Genomic DNA, 14422 nt, shown 5'->3' on the forward strand with positions numbered 1-14422 from the left:
GCACATGTAGACAATATTAAAAGGCCTCTACTGTCTTATAGCAAATGTGTTTGTGTGTGTATGGTTTTTAAATCTTCCCTTAGAATTTACTACTGTAAAAGGCCTACCAGACATCTGGTCTTAGTCATTCGTGACTGTTTTTTGAGTAATTGGCTCCTTTATCTGATGAAGACGTTAGACCCTTTATGAAAAAGTGCACATATGCACGCAGACATTTTGCACAGTTTCTGAGCCATCTAAAGTGCACCCATGAATAACCGCATGCATGTTCTCTGACAAACACGTGCTTTCACCTACACATGGACAGGTTCAATCCAGTCAGGGAATTGAGATGCTCAGAAGGGGTAGGGTGGCTCCCCAGGGTCGTGCTGCTGGCTGGATGTTAATTAGAGAACGTGTTTTACCACCGGGTTTGGCATCTCTGTAAGTACTACCTGCAGCACAGAGCCTCAGGGTCAGCCAGGGGTGAGCACTTGGGTCCTCCCCAGGTCCTCCCCGAGGATGCATTCAGCCCTGCGATGTGCGTGGCTGGTACCCAGGAATATGACAGCTTTCTGAGCCCCTCTGGACATTTCCCAGCCTTTCCCTTTAGGCTTTTTAATTAGTCCCAACGGTTAGCCATCATCTAAGGCAGCCACAAAATTGTACAGTTGCCTGTAATCCTCTAGACAAACCCCTGGGGAAAGGCTTCTCAGCCTGCGAGAGATCTGAGTCCAGTCAAAGACGGCCTTGCACGTGGTGTTTTCTGGGGAACAGTCTCCAGGGATTGCCAGGCTGCTGGTTTTCAAGGCTGCCGTGGAGCGGGAGATGGCATGGGGACAGGGCCATTGAAAACGTCACAAAGCACACTGCTGTCTTAGCTGAGCTTCAGCCGTTTTGAGTGAACATGCTTCAGATTGCTACATGCCTTTGGTTAAGATTGCTACATGCTTCTGAGAATTTTTGTCAGTTTTCTCATGACTTTAACGGAGGAGAGAATTTTCGGAGGTGCTTTTTCACTGACAAAAGCTTTTACCAGTTTCACTGAAATGACACCTTTTTTTAGAACATGCCTTTTAGTATCCAATTTTAGTGTAATTTTAAGGTTAGAAACTTCCTAGTAATTGATTTTGAAGTACTACCTTCTGAGTTATGTCAAGATACAATAAATTCTGGTATCCTTCAAATACCAGAAAAATCACCATTGTTGCATTTCCCTAATTTCTCACTTTATTCTTCAGGGTTTGGTCTTTTCGCTATATTTTTTAATGTGGAAGGAGAAGTTAAGTTCATGGTGGGATTTGGATGTATTCACAGTCCTGACTGGTAGTGAGAAGCAGTAGAGTGAGGTACATGTCTGCAGGGGGAGGTGGTGAATAACAGCGCTTTTTAATAGGACATGCAGTATATCGTGAAAGTTCACAGGCAGTTGTTTTTTTTTTTTTTTTTTAATCTATGAGCCACATCCGGCTCTCTGTTGTAACAAGGACTTTTCTATCTGTAATTACTACTTCTCTCTTTCAGTGGGGTGTAAGTCTTTCTCAGATAATGAAATTTTAGAATGAAGATTATTAAGTTTGCTGTGGAAATTAGAGATACAGCCACAGACTGGCAAAGTCTGCTTTGAACTGTGATTCCTAGAAAGGTTGGTCCATCAGTGGTACCCGTGGTGAGTGATGCCGGGATCTGGGGCAGTGACGCCAAGCTGCCTTGTCAGCCCTGCTTTCAGGCTAGATTATTCTGTGCCTCCATGCCGACACATACGTTCCAGGAGAACTCCGTTTCTGTGTGATTGATAACAGGAGACAAAATCGTTCTTTATTTCTTTATTTTTATATTATAAAGTGGATTCTTTTTTTTTAACTTTTTATTATATACTGGCGTAGAGTTGATTACCAGTGTTGTGATAGTTTCAGGTGGACAGCAAAGTGATTCAGTTATACATGTATCTATTCTTTTTCAAATTCTTTTAAAAGTCGGGACAGTTTTCCTACTTCAGGTAATGGTGACCAATGTCTGCACCACACCACTGAAAACAACAGAAAGAGCTGGATAAAGTAACTAACTTCTGAAGGAAGCACTAGGGCTGGTACAGAGTGTGTGCTCAGCACTAGTTCTGGGCCCCTGAGGTGACATCCGTTTTCTCATTCCAGCACTGTTCCCGTATTTTTCAGTTTTAATCAGTGTAAAGCCTAGAACTTGTTTTCCACTACTCTTTATCCTCTCCCTTTGCTACAGTTAAAATCTGTACAAAGTAGACTCTTCCGATTAAGATACACGGACCCTGTCAAGCTTATTTTCAAAAAGCAAGTGACAAAAGTATATTGACAGGTTTAAAACCATGCTTTCCAGCAGAAATAACGAGGGGAAATCCACTTGTTTGTTAATTTATTTGTGTAAAATTTATTTAACACTTAATTGAGACTCTCAGAAGCCAACAAAGCTACTTTCATGTCTTCATGTTGTTTGTGTATATTTAGATGAAGCAGATGATCCTAAACTGGTTGCTTTGGAGAGTTGCTGTAATATTATGTTTATTCTAGTTATACAAGTTGTTTCCGTGCACTACCTTTGCAATCTTATAAAATTTCCAACACTGTTCAAAAGACACACTAACGTTTCGAAAGGTATCTTGTTTAATTTAGTCCCATTTTAGCACTCCTTTAAAAAGTTTGATTGATGACTCTTGAAATTCAGCCAAGAGTGTTGTGTCAAAAACCTGCTTGAATTTATCTAAAAATTCATAATCGGTGCTGAATCTGAACTTGTTTGCCCAAAGCAACACCGTTCCCGGCTGGCAGAGGTACGCCATGGTGGCAAGCAGCTTGTCCAGGAAGTAATGGTGGTAGACCACGTCAGAAGCCAGCAAGTAATCATAGTAACATGTGGACTTGGGGAAGTTCTGTTCCAGGCCCTCTCCCCACACCAGCTCTTTCACTTCAGGCAGATGTGCTGTATGGTTTAGTGTGTTCCTTAAAAGATTGTATTGAAGGTTCCCTAGGACGTCAGGCAAATCCGTTGCTGTGACTTGAGCTCCTAAGAGAGAAAGAGGAAACTTGTACGAATTACCTGGAACATTCGGGCAGCCACAGGGTACACATACTCTCAGGGAGAAATGGAACTGGGCTTCTCACCTTGGCCCTGGACCAGCGCCCTTCTCACCTATGTCCATATGGACTGGATAATTCTGCTGGGGGACCCTGCCCTGTGCCCTGTAAGATGTTTAGCAGGGTCCCTGGTCTCCATCCACAAGATGCAAGTAGCACCTCCCCACCCAAACCCCAAGTTGTGCTGATCAAAAATGTCCCCCGACACTGCCAAATGTCCTTCATGGGGCAAAAATCACCTTTGGTGAAGAACCATTGAAATAGAATAACGTTCCCGTCTTTTAAGAAACTAAGTTAAACGGCGGTGCAGTTTTGAGAGATTTCGGAATAATTAACTAAACATACCAAGATTCTTAGCGTTTGGTTACTGTCATCATTTATAATGTTTTTCCTTCCCAAACTGTCTTTATCTGAAGATTTTGGTTTTCTCTTACGTGAGGTGTCAGCACCTAGTTTTCTTTCCTAAGGGATGATCTAATTTGAATGACTCTCCCACCTACTAAATGCATTAAGTTAATTTTTAGGCATTTTAATGCTAGTGGTAAAGGTTCACAAAATCATAATTCCAGATTGGTTTTGATAGAAGAAGATCCGTAATAGTGTAGGCTGAAGTAGGCCAGACATACCCGCCTCTTGCCCAGCTCCCAGGACTCACAACTGGCATTTTGGGTATAAATCTGTCTTCACCTTGGATTCAGTCACTTATTTTTTGTTTTTTTCCAAAACATCAGTTGTTAATAGTTGCACTGAAAAGCAGGGCACAGCATACCAGAGCTGTTTACAACAGGAATTCAAGAGTCACACCTTCAGAATTTCAACTTTCTCACGTGGTAATAATCAATGGATTGGACGAGTTAGCCTCTAAGGCACAGTTGTCTTATCTCCGGGTAACAGCAGTCATTCTAGCCTGGACGTCTGGGTAGATTCAGTGAGTGCGATCACGGCCAAGCACCTAAACCACAGCCCGTCACACAGTACTAAGTGGTTATTATCACTGTTGTCACCGTAACCATCTTTTGAAACAAGGCCGAGAATAGACAGACAAACCTAGAATACTGGCCACGATGGAAACGAGGCCTGGTCCAGCACCGATTTCGAGCATCTTAGCTCCTTGGAGACCGAGTTCCTCTGCGTGTTCCTCCAAATACTGGCACAAAGCCATGGCCTGAAAAACATTCACAGTTGTCACCTGGACACTGGAAACCGAGGACCCTGTTCCCCACCACAAGTTAAATACTCAAAGACACGTTAAAGAGTTTCAGCTTACTGGGGGCTCACAAGAATCAAAATATACGTGCAACGGCGTGTTTTGACCTCTGGAATATGAACGCTGTAACATGCATCAGAGGAACTAGAGACACAGACTTGTGAAAGCGCCTGTATCAGAAGACCCTTGACCAGCCTCCAGGAACAGGAAGGTCAGCTCAGCTCTTCCAGAACCAGGAGAGGAGGGGCCTCAGGGCAGCAAGCCCTTGCTTACGTCATTTCGGGCCTCCACCTGCTGTAAGACTTGCGCTGTAAGCGGCTCCATCCGCTCCCTGCTGACTCCACCAACGTTCAGGTTGCTCTGGACTTTGCCTGCTGCACTGAACAACTGCGTAGGAATTTTTCTCTTAAAGCAGTTCATCTAAGAAACACTCGACTGGCTGGGCAGTGCTTCCCAAACCCTAGCGCACATGCAGGTCACCTGACGCCTGGTGAAAGACGCCCTGGCTGTGTGTGGTAGGGCTGATGGAGCTCAAGGCTGCATTTCTAACAAGCCACCAGCTAATGCCAGTGCCACCGGGCCACACTTTGGGGGGTAGCAGCAAGGAGGTTACATCCTTTACACAGTAAAAAAAAAAGAAGAAGAAATTTAGATCGATTTCTGTACAGAAAATCAAGGTCCCTTCCCATGTGAGCCAATGGGCGTCGGCTGGTGATGTCTCGGACTAGAGGGACTGGGGAGAGTTACTAGGCGTAAGAGCGTTACCGGAGTTGGGAATGCGAACCCTGCAACCCTGCGCTGAAAAGGCAACGTGAAAGCTCTCGTTTGCACACACCTTTAGCCCTTGTCTTCGTGCAGGTGCTCTGGGCTCGCTATGACTCCCTTTCTGTCTGGCGCCCATGCTGGAGTAGGGGGCGGCCTGGATCGTATGAGACAGCCGCGCTCACGATGGCCTGTGCCAGGGTTGGTGGCAGCTCCGAGCACGTGGGTCCCTCCCTTTCCTCCCCAGCTCCTCTCAAGGGACTTGGGGACCAGGGACGGGGATGGGGGGAGGACGGAAAACAATTCCCAATGGCACGGTAGGGAGGTAAGGGGCGTCAAGGGGCCCTGGGCGCTGGAGGATGAGTGAGAGGGGGACAGGCGGGACGGCACGGGTGCGGGGTGGCATCGGCATCCAGCCCATGGCAAGGAGCTCCAGAGCTGGGGGCGGCAGTTTTGAGGAAAGGCCGCCTTTGGTTCTTGAGGAGAAAGGAGCATTATTCACTGTGTGGGATTTCAGGATTTGGAAGAGTGTCACCCAGAGCCACCAAGACGTGTGCTCTGAGGAGTTCCTGAAGGGGTGGCTGTAGGCGTCCTTCCTGAAGGGCCCTGCCCTGTGACAGGCTGGCCCGGTGGGTGCCATCTGGGGACGGATCTTCTCTCGGGAACAGCTACATCTTTCAGCAAACACTCCCCCGCTTCTTAGTCCTATTAGCAAACTCCGAAAAGTCATCTCTCACAGCTGCTCTTGAAGTCGCACAAGGAAAGGGTGCTTCCCCACACGATACGGATCCTTCTGCAGCCTTCAGGAAACTGAGGTCCCGAGAAGAGCCAGGGTTTGGTGCATGAAAGGCTGAGGCCTTATTAAGAATAAAACAGTCCAGTGGACAAATCATCTTTTTCCACTCCTGATTTCTGATCACCCAGCTCTGGGTGTCTGTTTGCCAAATATAGTAGGAAGCTGTGGAGAGTCGCTTGCTGGTTTCAAACTTGTTAAGCCAAAGAAAAACATTTAGCTGAAGGAAATCATACTTATATTAAGCATAACGGGTAAAAATCGAGCTTCCTTGGCTGGGGTCAGTGAGGGGGCAGCTCTAAGAGCCTGGAGCCCTTGGCTGTCCCTCCCCTGCCCCCCGGCTCCATCTCCCCCATCACTGGTACCCAGACTGCAAAGGGCGCTCCAAGGAACCTCTGATCACAGCCACGCAGCGGGCCAGCAGGTCTGCGTCACCCGGGAGTGAGTCAGAAATGCAGCCCCAGTCCACCTCCCCCAGCCTGACCTCCTGAATCAAGAGTCTGCATTTAACAAGAACCCAGGAGGATTCCCATCTAAGCTAACAGTGGGGCAGTTCTGATCTGGAGCCTCTCCAAGCACAGGCTGAGAACCTCGGCAGTGGAAAGAACGAAGGCGCTGGCCTCCGAGGTCCATCGTCCCAGCCTGGTTCTGCACTGCGCCGCGCCAGGGGAAACAGTGCACTCAGCCAGAACATAGCAGGTTTTCTGGCTCTGAATTCCATGTTTTCCCCCATTTCAGCTCCATCCTCTGGGGACTGTTGCAGGGAGAGCATGAGATGAAGCACCACTTCCTAAGCGTTTCCACTGGACTGGCCGCACTCTAAAAGGCGAGTGAATACCCGAAGGTCTGTGGGAGAGGCCCAAAGGTGGCCACTACAAAACCTAAACTCTAAAGACTTTTCTTCTGATTTTTTAACAATTGATATGAATTTTTCATCCTACTTCCCAATATACTCAACTTTATGTTAATGTGAGAAAATAATGTTTCAAGAAACATAACATAGAGGAAAATCGTTGTTTTTAGGAAAGATGCCAGGTTTCTGCAGCATCTAGGTACACCAGCAACACCCCTGGGGGGGCATCCTTGGACCCTCAATTTGAGAAGCACAGAACGTTAGAGCACATGGCAAGTCGTCCAAGGCACCACAGTTGTACAAATTTGCTGTTCTCATCCCCAGAATCCCCGACGCCCCAATGTGACAGCTCCCTCACCCCTGGCCACACCACCGCTCCGTAACTCTCGATCGATTCTTGAATGACAATCCTCTTGCCTGCAAACCAATAGTACTCCTGGGTGTAGCTGGCGTAATTCATAGGAACAAATTTCTGGAGGCTTTGAAGCGATGGTTCTATCTTGTTAGAATCTGTGGGACAGAAAATTAAATCGGTTTCATTATTTGTTGATCCAGTGCAAATCTGCACTCGGTACAGTTAGTCAGACGGGAAGAGACTGAGCATTCTTCCAGAAACAGAGGAGGGAATGCCATCAGTGACAGTGGCTGCAAACTAGCCCAAACTGAATGATATGGGGTGACAGGGACATAACATTTCTATGGGACATTTTTATCATACGACGAAATGCCAAAGGATGCCCTGGGCCCTTCCCTCGATTTAGGAGCAGACAGTGTGGTGTCGATCCATCCCTCCCTCTGTTTTGGTGAGAGGAGGAAGCTAGGCCACCGCACAGAATGGCACGAATGAGCCATCTGCATAAGGAGGACCGAGGCAAGCGTGGACCTGACTATTTTTGGGTCTTGAAGTGATGTAACATTCCCGCATGTTGGCTGGAACATGTTCCTTAAGTCCTTCTACAACTGCTTCTCAAAAGGTGCAGGTCACCCAAAGACGAGCCAGCTCCGCAGTCCTGGGGGAGGTTGTCAGATGAGCTCCAGCTATTAAATTACTCTTCCTTAAATACTCCTTTACGCTCATGACCACTCAAGCAGCTCTCAGATGTCATATAAAATGAGAGGAAAAGAGCACCTGATCGGGGCTGACATCATGGAAGCCCAGAATGTCAAAGGTTTCGCAGGGGGTTTCAGCATAGAAAGAACAGCGAGTAATAAGATCAGAATGGGGACCCTGAGCACACGGAGGGGTCGTGTGCAGAAGACGGGGGGCTGCTGGTACCCTCGGGGAGAGGCGTTGGCAGCGAGGAGTCTGGGGGGGAACTTGCATGAGACCAGCCTTTGCTGCCTGAGCTCTGCCTGCGGATGTGTAACCAGGGATGGACTAGTGGAAGGGAGCATTCAGTGAACATCTGAAGGTCTCCAACCAGAAATATGCACTCAAGGAGGCAGGTGAGGGTGAGTGCAGGGTGAGTGCAGGGTGAGGGGTAGGGGGCCTTTGAAGAAGCCTAATCAGGGGTCCACCCCTCAGAGATCCGGTTTCACTGATCTCCACCCGCACTGGACGGTTCTGTGCCACGGCTCTGCAAACGCTTTGCAACAGGGTCACAGCCAGAAGAGTCCAGAAATGTGGAGTGAACACTTAGAAACATTTACAACAACTTGACCATATCTGTTGAATCTGATTACGAAAAACCAAAGCTTGTATTGTGTATGTCTTTGTACTTCTTTTCATGTTGTTCCTCCAGAAATTCATTTGTGTTGCATTTTACAAAAAAGTATCCAAGTGGTCTTTGACCACAGTGTGGGCCAAATGACCAGTTTGTAAATTAGCACAGTGACGCCTGCAACTCTCAGCCATGGGTTCTGATCTCCTGGAAGGAGAATTCTCTGTCCTGACCACAAAGGCGAGCTTCCAGAAACCCAGGGCTTCCTTGAGCTTGCAAGAACCTGCTGATGAATAGTGGCCAAGTCCTGAGATGCCATCCTTCCCTGTCATGTGCCCCAGGAGAGGCTGTGGGGAGAGGAGAGGACCTTTGGTCCCCACCCACCTCTTATAAGGGGAAACAACCAATATCTAAAACCATGAACCTGAAATTTATCACTCAACAAAGGGGACCCAGCTTCTCCCATAGGCTGACAGGCTGACTCTGAGTTCTGTTTCAGAGAAAATAAGAAGGTAGAGGAACAGACCATCTTGTGCCCAGAAACTTTAACAACCAGCCTGGGGGCGGTGAGGAAGCACTGACGTGCAGGATTTGGCCATCACCATGGTGACAGCGCTCCCACAGTGGCCATCCCTGGGAAAGGGGTGAAGCAGCTCAGCACCACGAGCATTTCTACCACACGGATATGACACCCCTCAACAGCCTCAAGGGCCCAGGTCATCGTAAAATGTAGGAAAAGAATTCCTGATGAGACGTGAGTATTTATTACCTAAGTTTTTCATATACCTTTACCTTTTACATAATCCATTTCATTGTACGTTTGTATGACTTAAATTTTAACAATGGCCATGTTTAACAATCAGCTCGCAAAATTCCTGAAATGCAGGAGCTGGTACAGGCCATCTGGAATGAGGAGTGGGTACCGGGCTGTCCTCCTTACCCCTGAGCCTCTCATCACTGGAGCAGCCAGACCGTCAGGGACCCAGGCCACCTCCTGCCAGCTTCCATCCCCTCGATATCACCCAGACCGTTCCTTCCTCCCTTCCTCCCACAAATAACCACAAATAAAGGCTAACTTTTCTCTCAAGACTGTAGGAAAAGTCTATGTGCTGATTTTAAGTGGCTCATCCTTTCACAAGATGACAGATCGTAAGCTGATGGTTGTACTTTCTGGATCGACATTGTAAAGAAACATGGGCATATAAATGTCCTCCATAAGACCATTTTTCCACGCTACAAAGATAAAAGAAATCTATGTTGATTGCACATGATTTTCAATTATTGTATCTATGCTCGTCTGACAGTTTTAGAGACATCAGATTTTCAAGATAGGCAGAGTTGCATTTTTATGTAAACAGTTTAGGAAAAATGAATTACCATCCTGGTTTAACAGAGTTGGAACATAATTTTCCACTGTTGACTGTTAACGTTTTGAACATTACATCTTGGCTCTTATGACATCATTTGTTATGTCTGTTGTTTATTTACTACTGATTCCCTGCCCAGAAAAGCAACACTAAAGGGTCTGTTGTCATAATGGGAAAGTACACTTGACTTTACACTGATCCACTGAAGGACGCAGCTGCCAGGAATACATTTTGGCGAAAAGCAGGAAGGAATCTAGATTTCATTTCTCTTTTAAAAGTTCTTGTTACAAAAATCTAACCCTCTTAGATTTGGATAAAACAAAGTTTTGGTCTTTGATAGGTAAATAATAAAAACATAGGGATTACCTTTAGTGTCATGCTTCTGCTTGAATAAAGGCATTTTTCTACTAAGCATCATGATAAGAAAAAGATGTAGGGTTAAAAGGAAATGGATATTCTTGTGCCTGGGGTTCACTGCAAAACGCCATCCCCAGGAAAAGATGGGAGAAGATGTGGAGCTGAGGAAGGAGGTTACCTCCCGGGGGTCCGCTGCTGCCGTCTGTCTGTAGACCCTCCTCATCCGGGGGTCTCGGTGCCTCGTCCACGGACTGGGGCTGCTGCCCTGAGCGCAGACACGCATCCATCCCAGAGCCGCCAGGGAGGAGAGAGCTGGCCTGGACTGAGCGCTCCTCCGGGTCTGAATCGCCCAGAGCCTCTGCAAGGTGCAGCTTATCGCCTTAGCATCTGCTGAGCTGGAAAGAACACCTGCATTTCAGCTTAGTTCCCTGGGGCGGGGGCGGGGTGGGGAGAGCAGCCGCCCTGGGCGCTGCCATCCTGGTTTTGCAGAGCAGAGTGGAAGGAAACCATGACACATCATCACCCCACCTTTCCATCGCCTGGAGAAATGCAAAAGCAGAGCCACTGTAGCCAGACAGGTGCTGCCTTGCTGCAGTCTAAGGTGTATTTCTAAGAGCTTTTGGAACTGAATCTCGATGAAGAAGGTCTGATCCAGACGTACATATCTTTAAGGGTACCTTGTGGATCCAGGGTTAATGACATCATGGATTTGCCCCAAATGCGGGGCTGCTCCCTTCTCATCTGAGGCTTTAGCGCAAGATATTAGAAAGCGCTGGGGGCTGAGAGCCAGGAGGCTGGTTGGCTGCCCCCTCTTACTCTTGGCAACTCACTTAATCCCCTCCACACCATTTCCTCATCAGCAAAAAAGGGAAGGATGATATCTACCTAGCTCTTAGGGCTGTGGGCGAGAAACGGGAGAGCAAAAGTGATTAGTGCAGCTCAGGAAAACTCTACTGATTAAGAAAACAGGACCTGGCTGTTGGGATCATTGATCAGCTTCCAAACAAGAACACGTGACATCGCTGCGGGACTTGGCGTGTTTTTGCCAAGCACCGTTCTTGTGCTTTTAGTGAATTGATTCATCTAATCCTCACAACAAACCCTATGAAGTGGATGCTATTATTATGCCTCTTCTCAGATGAGAGAAATTCAAGCACAGAGAGATTCAAAAGCAGCCCAGGAGCACGCAGCCGGCCAGTGGCAGGGCCAGGAGTCAAACCCAGGAGGTCCAGCTGCAGGATCTATGTTCTTGACCATGAGGTGGGACACGGCTTGAGCTGCCTTGCTTCAGCGGTGGGTTTTCTGGCTGAGTTTGCCCTGAAATTACTCATAATGCTTAGTTGTCACAGTGACGTTTTCTAGTCTTTTTTTTTTTTTTTTTACAAAATGTAAATCATTTTCCTAATTTGTTTTTATATACCAAAGTTGCCCCATCATATTGTTTTGGCCAGCTGGGGATAGCAACCAGCCACACCATTACTAACTATTCCACACCTGGAGGGGTCATGTGCCTCTCACATTAAGGTGCAACAGGATTTCAAATCAGTGAGGTTTCTGTGAAGGTAATTTAGCATTTTTACCAGCTCTAGAATCAAACAATCAAATATTTACCCCAATTCTTCAACTCAAGGAGTTGTTTTTCTCTTGCAGATACTTACTTGCTCCTTCTCTTCAACGTGCCCCCGACTCCAGAAGTTAACTGTTCCCCTAAAAGACAGCTGACTGGTTGTTGGTGAGTACCCAGAGCATCTTCAGGGAGAAAGTCTCAGCGCTGCGGTGAAGGGCCCTGCATTTGAATGCTGGCTCTGCCATGTACTAATTTTGTTGAAAATGTAGATAGTGGTGATTCTGACCTCACATGACGGTCGTAGGGATTAAGTGAGATAACCTGTGCAAAGCCTCTTGCACAAACAGTATTAACTTATTCTCATCTTCAAAGCCAAAGAGTAGTCAGGTAAGACAACACTCTTTATAGGACACCCACCCAGCACCACGGGACTCTGCGCATTAAATTTAGACATTTCTTCATTTGGCATGCAAGAAAAGGAGACCTGTTTTCACTCCAATAACAGGTAGTATTTTTCCTTGTGAAATGAAATGACTCCCCTCCCCCATCATTATAGTTGATGTGAGACATTAATTTTTTTCCCCAAAAAGCAACCTAGAAAATAACTACAGTAATCTACCTAGTGTTTGTTATTAGCTCAACACATCATATGATCTATATCATATGTTAGTATTTAATGAAGAATTGGGAAGTTCTGAAAAGGACTCCTTGTTAGTAACCTCAAAATAATTTTGGTTAGTTTAAACATATCTTTACCTTATGCAGCAGAAGAGATTTGAGATTTCTGTGCAGACTTTAATCCCCAGTGTTTTATATAGGTCTGCACCTGAGAGGATTAGCATTTTATGAACAAAAGCCAGCCAGTGGAAGTCCAAGTTATTTAGGGTAGCATTACCCACCAGTACCCATGCACATTACTTTGCTAGAATTACTCTCTCTCTTTCTCTCTATCCCTTTCTCAGTTCTCAGTTTTCTGTCTTACACACACACACACACATACACACACTTATTTCAACATGAAATGGAATCACTCTCAAAAGATCCAGAAATCGTTCCAGCAGAATAGAGGCTGTCCTCTGTGGTATCCAGTGGCTGTGATGCGGTTTGAAATGTAGACTTACGTTTCATTTTAAAAAGGAGTGGGCGGGTGCACAGGTGGGGTTTTGTACAAACCTGCAAGCTGGGTGCTTATCAGCCCAACTCCTGTGGCTGAAGGGAGGGGCACGACTGACGTGGCCTCTGTCCTGGACCCTGATTCCAGCAGCCAGAAATAACATTAAGACTCTACTGAGAGGAGGACGAGAGAACATCTATCCACAAGAAGGGATGTGTGTCAAAGGCTTAAAGTTGCGTAAGGGGTAAAGTTAGTTGGGGCAACAGTGAACAGGAAATCAGAAAACTCTTCCCAGAAAAAAACCAGCCATTGTCATTACTTTCATTGAATAAGGAGCAGTTAAAAAGGAAGGAGGAAAATCATGTGCTCGTTTGGGAAGACTGGAAACCCTTAAAATAGAATATAGGGCATGTAAATTAAAGGCTTAGGCAAATGAGAATTGAATAATCCTTCACATTTATGAGGGACTACGCTTACCCAGTGAGCTGAGTGAGTGACTTAGCTTGAGTAGATATGAGCCTATTTTTATTTATTTTTTTACTCATCTTTGGAAGTCTCTTCTCTGCTGTCACTTTTGTTCTTTAGTCCATTTCTTTTAACTCGGGATCTTCATCTGGACACGCTGTGGTCCCATGACTATCCTCGTTCTTACTCCCGTAAATGAAGGGAGGTGACCTGCAGTCTTTTCCAAGCCTGTCACTCAAATACTTTCTTATTCCCCAGATGGTCCAGTCCTGTGACTGACCCTGCTCTCCTGTGACTTATTTCCACCAGGTGTCATCATCCCTGTAAGAAACAGCAAAAAGATGGTCATCATTACAATTTAATAAGTAACTCAAAAACTGATTGCAATTTATACGAATATATATATATATATATATATATATATTTACACACATACACGTTTATTCTACATGCCTTAAAATGAAGAAAAGAACCAAGGAGAAAAATGTTCTGAATCTCCTTTAATCCCACTACCTGAGGAAGGAAACTGAACCAACATTTTTGGGTGTCAACTTCTGGGCTTTTTTGTATAAACCTTATCAAAACTATTTGGCTGAAAATGAAACTGGATAGAAATATGTATCTCTCTGACCTAGTATGGACTAGTCTATTATTTTAAGAGTTTCTTTTCAATACTTTCTTCAAAAACCATCTTTTCGGTAGCTGCTTTAGGAAACGAATCAGAGCTCTACTGCCCGGAGCTGGAATAAGTCCGAGGTTCCTAAACACTGCGCTGTGGTCAGGGTACCTCAGAGTTAACTGGAAGCTTTAAAGTACATAGACTCTGGGCTCTTGGAAGTTCTTTTGCAAGATCGAAGAAAGAGTCTAGGACTTTGAACTCCCCGTCTGACAACTGTTCCCGGCGTGTCTATAGCACGGGCACGCAGTAGGTGTCCATCTATAGGGCAGGGGACGTGTGGGTTGTTTTCCCATAGTTGAAGTGCCGGTCCACGAGGAGGGATTAGCCTCCTGCCTGGCTCCGCAGGGCACGCTGATGAAGTAATTTCCCAGGAGGCAGATTTGGGTGCAACAGGAAAGAATTTTGTAACAAGCCGAGCAATGGAACAGTTGGTCTCGGGGAGCCTAGCAGGATGGAAAGTGAGCCAGATTTAGAGTCAGAGGATGCAAGACTGGATAAAGGTTTTTATGCA

The 14422-nt window shown here is 46.1% G+C and overlaps 1 protein-coding gene across 1 annotated transcript; it reads right to left on the bottom strand.

The window, feature by feature from the left end:
• Nucleotides 1-2620: 2620 nt before the first annotated feature.
• Nucleotides 2621-10373, bottom strand: METTL21C (methyltransferase like 21C). The gene is made up of 4 exons (XM_032610786.1): nt 10265-10373; nt 7060-7211; nt 4134-4251; nt 2621-3015 (listed from the first exon to the last, which is right to left on the bottom strand). The coding sequence occupies exons 1-4, from the start codon at nt 10371-10373 to the stop codon at nt 2621-2623; spliced, it is 774 nt and encodes a 257-aa protein (XP_032466677.1).
• Nucleotides 10374-14422: the final 4049 nt, after the last annotated feature.

This window comes from Phocoena sinus, chromosome 18 (assembly GCF_008692025.1).
Source record: "Phocoena sinus isolate mPhoSin1 chromosome 18, mPhoSin1.pri, whole genome shotgun sequence".
Lineage (NCBI taxonomy): Eukaryota > Metazoa > Chordata > Mammalia > Artiodactyla > Phocoenidae > Phocoena > Phocoena sinus.

What these genes read in the sequence shown, in the direction of transcription:
- METTL21C (XM_032610786.1), bottom strand. Translation starts at nt 10,373, where the DNA reads ATGGATGCGTGTCTGCGCTCAGGGCAGCAGCCCCAGTCCGTGGACGAG. An exon ending in GAGCGGTGGTGTGGCCAGGG is followed by an intron (nt 4,252 to 7,059) that starts GTGAGGGAGCTG and finishes AATGTTTTTCAG; the next exon opens with GCCATGGCTTTGTGCCAGTA. An exon ending in CATCGTGGCCAGTATTCTAG is followed by an intron (nt 3,016 to 4,133) that starts GTTTGTCTGTCT and finishes TTTCTCTCTTAG; the next exon opens with GAGCTCAAGTCACAGCAACG.